Source organism: Ammodytes marinus, assembly GCF_949987685.1.
Source record: "Ammodytes marinus genome assembly, chromosome: 20".
Lineage (NCBI taxonomy): Eukaryota > Metazoa > Chordata > Actinopteri > Uranoscopiformes > Ammodytidae > Ammodytes > Ammodytes marinus.
Genome location: NC_137224.1, coordinates 13726408 through 13741407, shown reverse-complemented (window position 1 = coordinate 13741407; position 15000 = coordinate 13726408). Strand labels below are relative to the sequence as shown.

The 15000-nt window shown below is 40.6% G+C and overlaps 1 protein-coding gene across 1 annotated transcript; it reads left to right on the top strand.

The window, feature by feature from the left end:
* The first annotated feature begins 3807 nt into the window (after positions 1-3807).
* Positions 3808-14715, top strand: LOC307267036 (sodium-dependent neutral amino acid transporter B(0)AT2-like). Its single transcript, XM_080049220.1, has 12 exons — positions 3808-4132; positions 5920-6139; positions 6800-6957; positions 7439-7559; positions 7673-7848; positions 9075-9185; positions 9286-9527; positions 11848-12019; positions 12133-12334; positions 12610-12769; positions 12871-13033; positions 13443-14715. Exons 2-12 carry the CDS (start codon positions 5920-5922, stop codon positions 13689-13691), a joined length of 1974 nt encoding a protein of 657 aa, XP_079905346.1. The 5' UTR covers positions 3808-4132; the 3' UTR covers positions 13692-14715.
* The last annotated feature ends 285 nt before the right edge of the window (positions 14716-15000 follow it).

Sequence of the window (15000 nt, the reverse complement as noted above, 5' to 3'; positions counted from 1 at the left end):
TATGTACAGGTCCTCACACCTGTACGCCCACATACTCACAAGTGCTATTACGTTTCACATGGGAAAACATTTGGGAAAATTTGCGGAGTAGCTACAGTACAACTGGGGTCATGCCCTCTGTATTTTCTCTTTGAATTTGAGATGTTGTAGCAACACATAACATGTTAAGACTTGGTGGGTAATTTATAAGATGATTCTGTTTTGAATTAGTCTTTAATTGTTTTTTCTAAGTTGGACTGAATTGAAAATAAAGATTAATCATTTACTCACCATCACAGCACATTATTCCAGGAGTGTGGAACAGGTTTAGATCACCATTTAAACCTTAATGTAGGGAAATAAAACTTAGAGGACATACAGGTCCTTCTCATATAATTAGCATATTGTGATAAAGTTCAATATTTTCTGTAATGTACTGATAAACATTAGACTTTCATATATTTTAGATTCATTACACACAACTGAAGTAGTTCAAGCCTTTTATTGTTTTAATATTGATGATTTTGGCAAAAAAGTAAAGAAAAACCAAAAATCCCTATTTCAAAAAATTAGCATATTTCATCCGACCAATAAAAGAAAAGTGTTTTTAATACAAAAAAGTCAACCTTCAAATAATTATGTTCAGTTATGCACTCAATACTTGGTCGGGAATCCTTTCGCAGAAATGACTGCTTCAATGCGGCGTGGCATGGAGGCTATCAGCCTGTGGCACTGCTGAGGTGTTATGGAGGCCCAGGATGCTTTGATATCGGCCTTAAGCTCATCCACAGTGTTGGGTCTGGTGTCTCTCAACTTCCTCTTCACAATATCCCACAGATTCTCTATAGGGTTCAGGTCAGGAGAGTTGGCAGGCCAATTGAGCACAGTAATACCATGGTCAGTAAACCATTTACCAGTGGTTTTGGCACTGTGAGCAGGTGCCAGGTCTTGTTGAAAAATGAAATCTTCATCTCCATAAAGCTTTTCAGCAGATGGAAGCATGAAGTGCTCCAAAATCTCCTGATAGCTAGCTGCATTGACCCTGCCTTTGATAAAACACAGTGGACCAACACCAGCAGCTGACATGGCACCCCAGACCATCACTGACTGTGGGTACTTGACACTGGACTTCAGGCATTTTGGCATTTCCTTCTCCCCAGTCTTCCTCCAGACTCTGGCACCTTGATTTCCGAATGACATGCAAAATTTGCTTTCATCCGAAAAAAGTACTTTGGACCACTGAGCAACAGTCCAGTGCTGCTTCTCTGTAGCCCAGGTCAGGCGCTTCTGCCGCTGTTTCTGGTTCAAAAGTGGCTTGACATGGGGAATGTGGCACCTGTAGCCCATTTCCTGCACACGCCTGTGCACGGTGGCTCTGGATGTTTCTACTCCAGACTCAGTCCACTGCTTCCGCAGGTCCCCCAAGGTCTGGAATCGGCCCTTCTCCACAATCCTCCTCAGGGTCCGGTCACCTCTTCTGGTTGTGCAGTGTTTTCTGCCACACTTTTCCTTCCCACAGACTTCCCACTGAGGTGCCTTGATACAGCACTCTGGGAACAGCCTATTCACTCAGAAATTTCTTTCTGTCTTACCCTCTTGCTTGAGGGTGTCAATGATGGCTTTCTGGACAGCAGTCAGGTCGGCAGTCTTACCCATGATTGCGGTTTTGAGTAATGAACCAGGCTGGGAGTTTTTAAAAGCCTCAGGAATCTTTTGCAGGTGTTTAGAGTTAATTAGTTGATTCAGATGATTAGGTTAAGAGCTCGTTTAGAGTACCTTTTCATGATATGCTAATTTTTTGAGATAGGAATTTGGGGTTTTCATGAGCTGTATGCCAAAATCATCAGTATTAAAACAACAAAAGACCTGAAATATTTCAGTTGGTGTGCAATGAATCTAAAATATATGAAAGTTCAATTATTATCATTACATTATGGAAAATAATCAACTTTATCACAATATGCTAATTATATGAGACCTGTTATGGCACGGTAACGGCTGCCTTTTGTCTGCAGGCACACAGGTAGTATTTAAAAAGTTACTGATAGTTGCAACTTGATAGCAAATAAAAGTAAACAACTGTAGGCTATTCACACTAGGTTCGGGGGCGTGGGGTGGGAAAGTGGGGTGTCACATTTCACAACAGTACCCTACTGGAGGTGGAAAAGGCACCGTTGTGTCCGCCAATAGAGGAGATAGGCGGAGTCCGGTGAAGTGGCAGCAAGCGGGATTACCACTTGACTTTGGTTTGAGGACATTTGGATAACTTTTCCAAGGATCTCTTCTATTTGATACCACAAGGTATTTATCAGTTATTAATAAATACACGCCATTATTTGAAAAGCGCATGGACGTTGCTGGTGTCTGTGAGTAGTTTGAACTTGTAGCGGTAGACTTGTGTGTTTTATTTGCCTCCACAGAAAGCATACGTGGCACACAGCACTCGTGTGTAGCTATGCAGTGTGCGGTCCAGGGTAATGTCACTGTGCCAGGTCAGGTCAAGTCGATTAGAAAGAGATCGGCAATGAAGCCATGTAGGACTGATCACGTTAATGGAAAAAAAAGTGTTATAACTGCAGAATCTGAATGGTGTTACATACACTGCCAATTTCTTCCAGACTCCCAGAAAAGCATGCCAACTGACAGGAGAAGACTATTGCATCAGCAATTTAATGCCTTCTTCAACTGAAATTAACTACTACAGGGAGGGAATATCTGATGCTAATCAACTTTTATCTTGCCATAGGTTATTACAAGTGAACACATTTTCTCATAGGTTACGAATAAAGAAAAAAAACTCAACAGGCGGCAATTGCCACTTCCACTTTTAAACGACATGTTTAACCTGGAAACATATGGGCTACAGTCACACGTGGTTTGGAAAAGAAAAACAATCCTCACAGGATGGACCCGTCCCGCAGGCTTGTGCATCGTTAAGCCATTCTTGTGTGTGTGTGTGTGTGTGTGTGTGTGTGTGTGTGTGTGTGTTTATATGCGAGCTTATTGGACTCAATCACGCGAACCATTTAAATTGGGCTGTAAATAGATGCTTGTCAACACAGCAACCCTTTCAATATCAAAGTAATGAGGTTGCAAGGTAACTGAGTAGTACACAATTTTGAGGTAGGCCTACTTGTACTTTAGCATTTTTTTTGTACGACTCCTTGAAGGCGACTTCAACTCGTCTGAATTTCAATGTACTTTCAATTTAATTTTTCTTATGCAATGGACCTGAATTGTCACATCAAATTAGTCATTTGATCCATTATCAAAACAGAATTTAGCACTCATTGCAGCAAATGGGCTGCAATGAGTGCCACTAAGCACTCCAATGCTTTAACGATTAGTTGAATAATTTGCAGAAAATTAATTGTCAACCATTTTAATAATTGGTTAGGCTAATTACTTTGATCATTAATACGATGGGGGACATTGGCTACATTCACTGGTTGTCAGCTTTTCAAATGTGAAAATGCTGTTATTCTTGGTTTCCTATTATTGTAAATATAATTGATAAGGTTTTGGATCGTTGGTGGAACCAAAACAAGCAATTTATAGACATCAAATTGGGCTAATAACTTGTTTTTGTAGGCTAGACGATTAACCTATTAGGCCAACAAAAAAGAAACATTTAAAACAAAACATAAATATGAAATAAAAGGACTAGCGTGCAGCCCCCTTTTATTTCGGGTACTTCTATCCTCGCTGACACTAGTAGGCTACTCAAATTTCGTACGGACCCTGAAATCAGCAGTGTAGTAGGGTGTGGCCACTGTAGTCTTCCTGAAGAAACAAGCCTACTGCTGAACCAATAAACCGCCAGAAAGCGCGTGGAGGAAGAACACTAGCGAATTGAACTACTTTGTATCGGAGTTTCAATATTTTTGTATGAAAAAATATCGGCTTCACAGTATCTGGTGTGCCACATCGTTTAGTTACTACATGCCATTTAATTTGAAAAAGAAAAACTGAAGAGTAAGTGAGCTCGCGACGTGTTTGATTTCATTGTAGTGACAGCAGCCACATGTGCTCGTTTCCTCCTTTTGTATGGACCGCAGAATAAAATATTATCGCATTCGCAGACATTGTCCGTTTTTCTGCCATCTTCAGCGTTTCTTCTGCCTCTTCGTTGACGACGGTAGCCTGTGACTAGGTCAGTTTGGTTTTATCCTCTGTGTGTGTGTGTGTGTGTGTGTGTGTGTGTGTGTTCACATAGCCTATATTCCAAACAAAGGCACACGGTCTGCTGATGCTCTTGGCCATGCTGTCGATCGGTTTCACTTCTGATATCCCTACGCAGGTTACAAATGTCTTTATAGTGAAGAGGATAAGAGCACGCGTAGGAACCTAGTTTAATCAGGGATTATGTTGCACCTGTGTTGCAAGTGGTGGGGTGGATCACCACAGTGTAGAAATACTATAACAAGTAAAAAGCCATGCACTAACATATAATTGTCGCCATTTCAGTATTATGTTATATCATTTTATTATAGCCTAATTATTGATGCGTTAATGTTGCAGCTGGTGAAGTTGGGGCGAATGAGTCTACAATTAGGCTACCTAATGTTTTGCCAGTAATAATAGGCTACATATTTGTTGATTATATTCTCTATTATAAATCTGAATTTTCAGAGTAAATATAGTTATAAGATGTATGCAGGGGAGTATTTTTAGTTTAAAGCAGAAATACTCTGTGATGTACAAGTAGGCCTAGCTGAATAGTACTTGAGTAATATTATTTACGTTTCCACCAATGGTCACTCACACTAACTTAAGTTTAATGAATTGCCCCTTGCATCAAGTCCTACCCTCACTGTCAACGAAACTTTGTTTCATTATATATATTATAACATTTTGATGAAGATACATTACAATACTGTCTTGCTATGAACTTTGCCCTACTAAACTTATGGCTACTACACGTAAGAGAAGATAAATGTGTCTTCCAATGGTTAAAAGTTCAAGAAGAACTTTTTGGATCTCCTGGAGCATTTACTGTACCCTTGGGAGAAAGAGGGGTGCACATAATATAAAGAAAAACATGCCTTTCTTGGAAATTGTAAGACCCCCTCTTCTTGGAAAGAATAATATCTGCTGATGGGAGTGAACTTTGGACACACACACAGACTTGATGTTTTCGCACACACCATGTTCATGCTTAAAACCTGTACAACTGTTCAGTTCCTTGTCTCAATCATGTAAGCTACACTTGTGATGCATGTTGATTCCCTTGCATTTGCTGTTGCAAGTAAAAACATCACCTGCTTTCAAGAAGCCCTGACTCAGATTCTCTTTATTGAAAACACTTGGGTTGTTTAATAAAATAATTCCTTTAACACTCACTTAAACAGGGTGGACAACAAATAAGAAACACCTTCATATTATAGTATATTTCAATCCAACAGCCCCACCCTACAGCTTCCAAAATGATCAGGTCTATGTAAACTGAAATATGTTGCTAGCTACATTGGGCCTCCTTTGTTTACATACCAGTGTACAGAGATTATAGGCTGTTTATTAACAAGCATTTTCCAGAATCACTTGACTCCACTTGAAGCACTTCGCCAAGATCATTTTGATCAAAAGCGTAGCATGAAGATATTTAAGAAGGTAGTATGTATTGCAGCGATGTTGTATAAGACTTCATCAGTTTTATCTAGGTGCACATAACAAATTGTCAAACAGTATACACCAGATCACTAGAATAAATCAGTGAAACAAAAAGTATCCTTCTGGAGTCAGAGTTGAAAATCTGTCAGTGGTTCACCATAAATCAAGGCCGTGGACGACTGCGCAGCGGCAGAAAATTTAAAAATCAAAGGGTGCGCTGTGTTGACCATCATGGAGGATCATCCGCAGTGTTATCAGTGCAGTGGTTAATGCACTGCTTCCCATTTTGACCAACTCTTTCTTTTGTTGTGTTTTCTTCTACTGTCTTAGATGGAGAAGCAGCCTTTACCAACTGACAATGACAAGACGGGAAGCACAGAGCCAGAGGTGAACGGCCATGCCTTTGAGGAGAGCCAGCAGGGCTCCACTGAGCCGCCCGCTCGTGCAGGATGGAACAGCAAAGTAGAGTATTTTCTGGCCCAGGTGGGATTCAGCGTAGGGCTTGGCAACGTCTGGAGGTTTCCATATTTGTGCCACCAAAATGGAGGAGGTAAGTGCCTTTCTTATTATTGTTATCCATGTTATATGGGTGCCACAAGTGTGGGCCCTGTTTGACCATGTGCCAATGTTGTGGGTGCAGGCTATTCAGTATTTACTCAAATGAGGAGGAGGGGGGTGGGTACTACCGGGTAGTCCGTGTCAAAGCATGTCATGAAAAAGAGTCTTACTATTATTGGGCTTATCCATGCATGCACGCCATGCCTTTAGGACTACAAAATAAATCTTTCTTCAAATCTGAGCATTAGACTATTTAACACATTGTTTATAGGTCACATATAAACAACTCCAAGCAAGCAAAACTAAACACCTCGGTCGGATGTTCCATCATCTGGTTTCTATCTGTTGCCAGGGGAAACAATATAAACTCTACAGGAAAATACAGACTCAGTCCATGTGATTGCTTGAAGCTGTTTTTTTACTTTTAATAAGGCTTCGTGATGTCAGTTGAGGTTATGGCGGCTTATGAAACAGTTGAGTCACTGTTCGAAATGATGGATTAGAAATATGTTTTAAATGAATGCTGTTTCACAGGTGGTGGTAATTTTTTTTTTAAAGGACAAAAATCTGCTTCCTTTTTACATGATTTTTTCAGGTTGAAATTGTGTTGCTGGTTTTTGCTAAATGAGTGCTGGCCACCTCTGTTCCGCAGGAGCTTTCCTCCTGCTGTACGTGCTGCTGATGCTGCTGGTGGGTATTCCCCTGTTCTTCCTGGAGCTGGCAGCTGGTCAGGCCATCCGACAAGGCAGCATCGGAGTCTGGAAGTACATCTCCCCCAGGCTCGCAGGGATCGGCTACTCTAGCTGTGTGGTAAGAAACGGCAGTTGTTAAATGATACAATAAAACAATTAGATTGTTTAGTATATGACCTTGAATTCATTCTGGGTGTGCTTTTGGTGACATTTCTGCTTTATTCAGTTATTTTCACCTTTTGCCTCAGTCTAAAAAAAAGCAGAATCTTCGTGCTTTATGTGTAGGAGCAATGGTGTATTTATCCGATCTACAAAAAAGTGTTTAGACGGAGAGCTTTGATGAGATACAGTGCAACAGTCATTCTAATTACCGAATCGTAACAGTGAAGTACAGAGGTAAACTGTTGCTTTTCTGTGCATTACATATACAATGAAGTGTCTTTCTCTTTTATTTCTTGAATACCAACATTCAGCTGTTTTACTCGCGACCGACAGCCATATACACAGTTTTTGTTAAACTATTTTGGCATATGGTAAAAGGTATTTGCAAAGTTTGTTAGTTTGAAATTTAATAAAATGTTGTTCTTTAATGTCCTTAGGTGTGTTTCTTTGTGGCTCTTTACTACAATGTGATCCTTGCCTGGAGTCTTTTCTATCTCGGGAACTCGTTCACGTCCTCATTACCTTGGAAACAGTGTCCAAAACAGGGAAACGTAACAGGTAAACGTACAGCATTAAGGTTCATAACAGCCAAGATATGAGCAGTTATTAACTTTTAAATGTATTAGCAAATATGTCACATTAAATAACCAATTCTGTTCTCTTTACTCCAGTGAAGGAATGTGAAATGAGCTCCCCCACGTCGTATTTCTGGTACCGCAAAGCTTTGGATATCACAGACTCAATTGACGAGACGGGCTCTTTCAACCCGTACATCGTCTGCTGTCTGCTGGCGGCCTGGACCCTTGTGTGCCTGGGAATGTTCAAGGGCATCAAGACCTCTGTCAAGGTAACTGTGTGTCGGTCGTGGCTTTTGGCTTTCAAAAGTGTTGATTTGACTATCATGGGAGTGGTTGTGTTAAGAAAAACACTTATCTGCTGCCAGAGGTTTAGTGGAGGTGTGATAATACAGCGCTTAATACACTGCAACTACTGGACTGAAGCATTTTGTCAGTCAACTTCATGAGTTACTACTACTTAGCAAGCTTTTGAAATGGCGATGGGAAAGGTTGGTGTGATATTTCTAAGAACATTTCTTGGTAACTCAAAACAATACTTATTTTGAAATATACTGTGGTAATGAGTGAGTTTTCATTCCCATTACAGTGTTTACTTTAGGACAAGCTGAGCCTTTAACAACAAAATGCTGAAAAGCTCTGACTTAATGACAAAATTGCTTCCTGTACTACATTGTTTGGGCATTCTCAGTTTGGTCAAATCCCAGTCATGTGTTTGGCTCAGATTGCAGTGTTTACTGTGTGTTGTGGACTCTCTGGAATGTCTGGCTTAGGTGTTGACCCACTTCAAACCCACTGTGTTCTTACACATATCAGCCCATTATAATGAACCACAAAGCTTTTCACACTGACATTTTACAACAAGTAGTTCCGACCATGCAATCTGATTGGTCAACAGGACATTAAGAATGTGCACAAATAAGCATAGTAATCCTCTCTAAAAATGTTACTCTGCCATTTCCACGGCAACACTGTAGCGTAAATGCCATAGCTGAAGACCTAAGTGGTTCATGTTTACTTAACATGACCTAATGCAGAAATGTAGTCCTGCCTGGAACAAACGTGTTATATTGGATGGGGAAATGATCATGTACTGTATTTTAAGTTGACACAATTACCAGTACTGACTAAAGCACCTGTTATCTTGATAGCTGTATGTTCAGTATGTAAGAAGCTGCAGGCTTTACACTTAATATTATGAAACCTCATTGATCTCTGTTGGAAAAATGGGAAGCGATGAAATTAGGATTCAGCATGGAAGTAACTAAAAGACAGTTTACACAAGCCCATGGAATAAGCAAGTTATAGAAAAGAGTCAGTTGGAGCACAGCTTACTAGCAAAAAAATTAAATAATTGGAAATAAGTGCATTACACCTGTATATAATGTTGTGACTGTTAACACAGCAATCTTGCACACAGGCAAAACCAAATAACTGACTTCTACTGTTAACTGATTAGATTGTCTTGTTAACGTGATTATTCTTTCACACTTCCTAGGTTATGTATTTCTCCTCCATCTTCCCCTACGTGGTCCTGTTCTGCTTCCTCATCAAGGGGCTCATGCTGGATGGGGCCTTAGATGGGATCAGCTACATGTTCTATCCCAAGGTATCAGTAGATCAAATGTCTGGTTTAGTGTTTAGGATGAGGAAGGCAGATATGAATGTGTCCCTAACTTAACCTGGTGTTCCGATCCATATCTGTCTAGCTGGAAATTTGGGCAGACGTACAGGTGTGGCGGCAGGCAGCCACACAGGTTTTCTTTGCCTTGGGCCTTGGCTTCGGGTCCATTATAGCCTACTCCTCCTACAATCCCAAGAACAACAACTGCCACCGAGATGCCTTCACTGTCTCTGCTATCAACTTTCTCACTTCTGTGCTGGCGACTCTCGTGGTGTTCGCTGTGCTCGGCTTCCGTGCCAAAGGAAAGGTCACGGAATGTGTAATCAGGTATGTTTTAGAGTTATGCACCAAAAGACCCACAATGCACTATGACTTAATGTACTGTAAGTCATTAGTATAAAAATATTTCTGACACTAATACACACTATATATTTTATCATTCCTCTTTATACGTCTTTTTGAGTGTACTCTATGTTTACAGTTAGGGATGAATCCGAATATGTATTCGTATAAGCACGGATAATGAGTTAGATACGGATACGGATCATTTCCGAATAGTCCCGTTATTATTTGGGGATTTTTTTTCTTTATATTATGCGCTTAATTGACGCAGCGAGTTCCGCCTCAATGACACAACAGGTAGAATGACACTAACAGCTGATCTGCGGTGGACACGAGAAGGACCGGGCGCGTCCCGTGGTCTCTCTCTTTTTATCCACTGATAAACGCAGAGCGTTCGCCCTTGAATAGAGGGTTCTACCGGTCGCATTAGCTGCCGTTTTTATTTGAGTTTCCTCGTAAACCGCTGCCGTGGCGGAGAAGAGACGAACCGATGGAATATGTTGCACCCCGAGTCACCGTCAGCCCTTCCCCGATGTATTTACATTCACTAGGCCTACTGCTTAAACTCTTTCAAACAGCACAACGTTTCCATCAAACTGGTGCTTAGGACCTGTACTTTTTCAGCTGTCAATCAATGTGTAGAAGCCTAGGCATTCTTCAGGACCCATACAATAAAATTGGAAACTGCAAACTTGACACATTAAAATCACATATGGCTTTGTGGAAAGGCTAAGATATTATTTAGGGTTTATGAGATTGGCACACGTTGATACAGATTGTTCTTAAATCTTAGTTTAGTAAAACAAATGTGAAAAAAGAGGGAGGGGGAGAGATAGAGATAAAAAAAAATCATGAATTACAGCTGTAGCCTACATGTTCTTTCCAGTTTCAGATTGTTCAATTTCCCCCAGTTAAAGGGGGATCTTAGTTAAGTTAAAAGTAAAACACTGGCCCTCATTTACTAACAGTGAGTAGCCTATGCACAGATTTGGGCTGTTATTTATCAATATTTTCGTCCCCTGAATGTCTTCGTATTCTGAGAACAAAGAAGAGAGAGATGAAAAGGTAAAAATATATCTGACTTTTTGACTTATATGTCAATATTAGATCAATATGGTGCTTTAAAGGGACAACAATTGCATTGACAATGAATATTAGTTTAGAAAATCAATTTAGGGGTGACTTCTTTTAATGTAGGCTCAGTGATGCCAGGCATCGGACCTCTTTTTTCAGTAACGAGTAATCTAACGCGTTACTATCTCCAAACCAGTTATCAGATTAAAGTTACTCATCAAAGTCAGTGTGCGTTACTTTTTATGTCATTTTCCTTAGTAACATTTTTACATAACTGCATAAAACTGCGATTGCGATTTAATGTAAATAAATGTGCACGCATGTGTCTCTAAATGCTCCAACTGCTCCAACCGCTCCTCTCGTCTTTTTGGTTGCGCCCCTCGTCTCTGACATGCAGTGTGTGTGTGCGTGTGTGTGTGTGTGTGTGCGTGTGTGTGTGTGTGCAGCAGCATTACGGCCGATTCTAAGCTGAACTGTGGCGCAAAACAAACGTTTTCCCCCCCCATGAAATATAGCGTCTGCTATGGGGATATTTAGAATTTGGGTACGGTGACGTTGAAGAGATAGAAGTGTTTAAAACTTGGAACCTTATAGTCACGTGGCGACCGGTGGCCGCACACACCCAGTCTATCAACACATGAGACATCGCAGAGAAAAGTCAAATTAATGCATGAGAGTGAAGGGCCAAGCACGTTAAGTTTAAAGACACTGCTACTGTCTTTGCACTTTGGAGGAATGCATTTATTTTCATGGGGGGGGAAATGTTTTTTTATTACATTTTTTAAACCATAATTTTTATTATTTTGAAAACAGTATGCCTATAGGCTACTAGCCTACAAGCTTTATTTTATATATTTTCAATGATTCTTAATATGTGCATGTTTTAAATTGAGATATATGGGTTTCAAAACCTGTAAAGTAACATTTAAAGTAACTTGTAATCTAACTTAGTTACTTTTAAGATCAAGTAATCAGCAGAGTAACTAGATTACTATTTTAAGGAGTAACAAGTAATCAGTAATCTGATTACTTTTTCAAAGTAACTGTGGCAACACTGTGTAGAGCGGCTAATGTAAAAGAAACTTCCGGTATAAGCCACGCCCACTTCTTGTTGTGTATCCGGATCCGGATACAGATGCAGATAATTTTGTTGGTTATACAGATACAGATATCGACGTCTCCGCACACCCCTATTTACAGTACATTTTCTTTTGCCCCTTTCTTTTCTTAGTAATGTGAATGAGTTAAAAGAACTGATTGGCAGTGGTAATGTGGTCCCGAATGCAGCTTTCAACTATTCTGATCCCAGCTCTGTGACAGTAAAGGAATACGGAGCCTGGTTTGAAGTGTTTGGGAAATCACACAACTTCACTGAGTGTGACCTGGAGAAAGAGATGCAGAAGGTAAATATGTTTAGGGAGTTTTTGGACTAACATGCAGGTTTCTGCAGTTCTCTTTTTTGTGGTGTTGTGTTGTGTACATATAAACTAAAGCTGGCTCTCTTGTTTGTATTCAGGGTGTGGAGGGCACGGGTTTAGCTTTTATTGCCTTCACAGAAGCCATTTCCCTCCTGCCCGGCAGCCCCTTCTGGTCAGGGCTCTTCTTCCTCATGCTGCTCAACTTGGGACTTAGCACCATGTTTGGCACTATGGAGGGTATCCTCGCCCCACTCACCGACCGCTTCAAAACTCTGGCCAACAACAAGACTAAATTCACAAGTAAGACGACTGTTTTTACCTACCCATTCAAGCCTCAACGGCATGTTACTGACATGAGTCAAGATGGTTAGCTAGCTAAGTGACTAGAGCACTGTTTGTAACAAGATGGTAGATGTACTGACGCTATTAAAATCTTGATTCTGCAATTCAGTTTTTTGAAATATCCCCCCGAAAAATTTTAGTTAACTGTACATTTGCTTTCATTACTCTTGAAAAATGTCTCTCCTAACAATGTCTCTCCTAACATGACTCTTCTGGTTTTTATGTTGTTGCAGTTTTCAGCTGCATCATTGGCTTTTTAATTGGCCTTCTCTTCACCCAGCGCTGTGGGAACTACTTTGTGATGATGTTCGATGATTACTCTGCCACTTTGCCCCTCATCATAGTGGTGTGTTTTGAGACCTTCAGTGTGTCTTGGCTGTATGGAGCAGATAGGTGAGGTTTATTTATTTTTTTAGACTGTCTAGAATCTTGAAATACTAAATTCGATCATGTAAATGTCAACTTTATCTGAGTTAACCCCTGTGTTTCTGAAGGTTCCTTGACGACATTGAGGGGATGCTGGGCTGGCGTCCCAGTGTGATTTATAAGTACCTGTGGAAATACATCTGCCTGATTGCTATGCTGGGGCTGCTGGGAGCCACTGTTGTTCGCATGTTCCTGAAACGCCCAACCTATATGTCATGGAATGAAGAGAAGGTACGGGCAAATATAATAAAGAGAATAAAATACACCCATAACGTGTTCACACTGATGGAATAAACAGCTTACTGAGATGGGCCTGTACAATACTGTTTTAGTGTGTTGAATTTGTTCATCTTGACTAAAGTAAATAGTTGTTTTTGTGTGTGCGGTTAAAAAAAGACACTAGCAAATGATAAAGCAAAATGTATCTTGCTCTCTCCACACACACACACACACACACACACACACACACACACACACACACACACACACACACACACACACACACACACACACTTACACACTTCCTTGCTTGCTTGCTTGAACAAACTTTGATGGTGTATTGCTCTGCTCACATTGAATTTGTATTGCATAGATCCTATAAGCTCCAGCTGTTTAATTTGAGTCTTCCCCCCCCCTCCAGGCTTCTGAGGAGATCCTTGGTTACCCTGACTGGGCTCTGGCTGTTCTGGCTGCTCTGATCATTTTTGCCATGATGCCCGTCCCTGTGGCCTTTATCCACGCTCTTCTGCAGGAAAGAAATCAAAGAACACCCGTAAACACAGAGATCGGTCAGTACAGCATTGTCAACACAGATGACAACTGTGATACCCCGATGACTGACATGTCAGAGCTGGAGCAAAGGAATGGCACAGCTGCCTCCTCCTCCTAAACACTGGACTGTTGTTACACAGTGGGAAATGACTTGAGGTACACAGTGAGAATTTCGGTAAGCTATTTTGAAGCACAAAACTACTTTCAGTGCGACTTTGGCACAGGGAGCTGCAATGTGTGACAAAGATTCCATATTTTAATATTTAAAAGATTTAAAAACACTTTTTCTTTTTAAGACTTAGAGTTGAACTATTATGCTTTTCCATCTTTTCTGACCTATAGCTACATGTTGTAACAATATCAGATAGTCGTGTTGAACGATGCCAAAACATCAAATAACAAGATACGTGCATTTAGACGTGAGCCGTGCAGGCTGTTTCCAATGGCTCTTCATGGCTCTGCATGTGCTGTTTCATCAGGTTTTTTCTCACTCTGCCTCACAGTGACATCACTGTGTGCCAGACTTCTCTATATGGTCATGCCGCTGCTAGCTCAATGCTGTGCATTTTTAAACGGCACTTCACACAGGACTGTTTTCTCAACACTGGCCGTTACCATTCCGGATTAGCACGGCGCTTTATTTTTTCTCTTCCAAACTTTAATCACAAAGACATGGATATACAGTACGTACAAAAATTGGACAAGAAAGCAGGATCAAGGTGGGTTTAGGTGGGTTATTTGGCCAGTGGGAAAGGGGTTTTATATACAAGGTTGGCGCTATTCCAACAATACTTGGTTGTATTGAAGTGTCAGAAGCGCAAGCTGTAAGTAACATTCAATCAGTGTCACTGGCAAAAGGAGGGGGTAGTGCTCTGCAGCCCATCAGAAGTCTTCCTAAAGCATCTCTACGGATTGGTCAAGGGGGAAGGGGGACCTGCACAGACCATTTTGAGAGAAAGCTGAAAATACACACAAGACAGGGTGAGATGCAGTTTCCCCAAGATCTAGTGTTCACTGTGCAGCCAATTGTTTGTAGCTGCTCTTTATGAGTCAAACATCAGAACAAATACCTAAAAATGTGTATATATGTCCTCTTTAAATGATGTTCAGACAAATCCAGGGGTATTAAACAAAAACATCACTGTTCCAACAAGTTTATTTATTTTCTATTATGTAACATGGAATATGTTTGAATACAGAACAACTATCTTATTGCTGTGTGGCTGATTGTTCTAGACTTTTTCTCCAAATGAACAAAAAAACAATGTTTTAGTTTTCAGTATAAGCCATAAAACATCACATCATGCATCTCATCATTTCAAGAAACCATACATGCCACTTTGACAGTGAATGTCCCAAAAATGTTTATCATTGTTCTGCGTCTCTGCTGCATGTACTTAAAGCTCTTGTTTCTTATTTTTTTAACT

Coding starts and splice junctions, on each gene's coding strand:
- LOC307267036 (XM_080049220.1), top strand. CDS start 5,920: ATGGAGAAGCAGCCTTTACCAACTGACAATGACAAGACGGGAAGCACA. Junction 9,528..11,847: donor GTCACGGAATGTGTAATCAG/GTATGTTTTAGA, acceptor TTCTTTTCTTAG/TAATGTGAATGAGTTAAAAG. Junction 12,020..12,132: donor TGGAGAAAGAGATGCAGAAG/GTAAATATGTTT, acceptor GTTTGTATTCAG/GGTGTGGAGGGCACGGGTTT.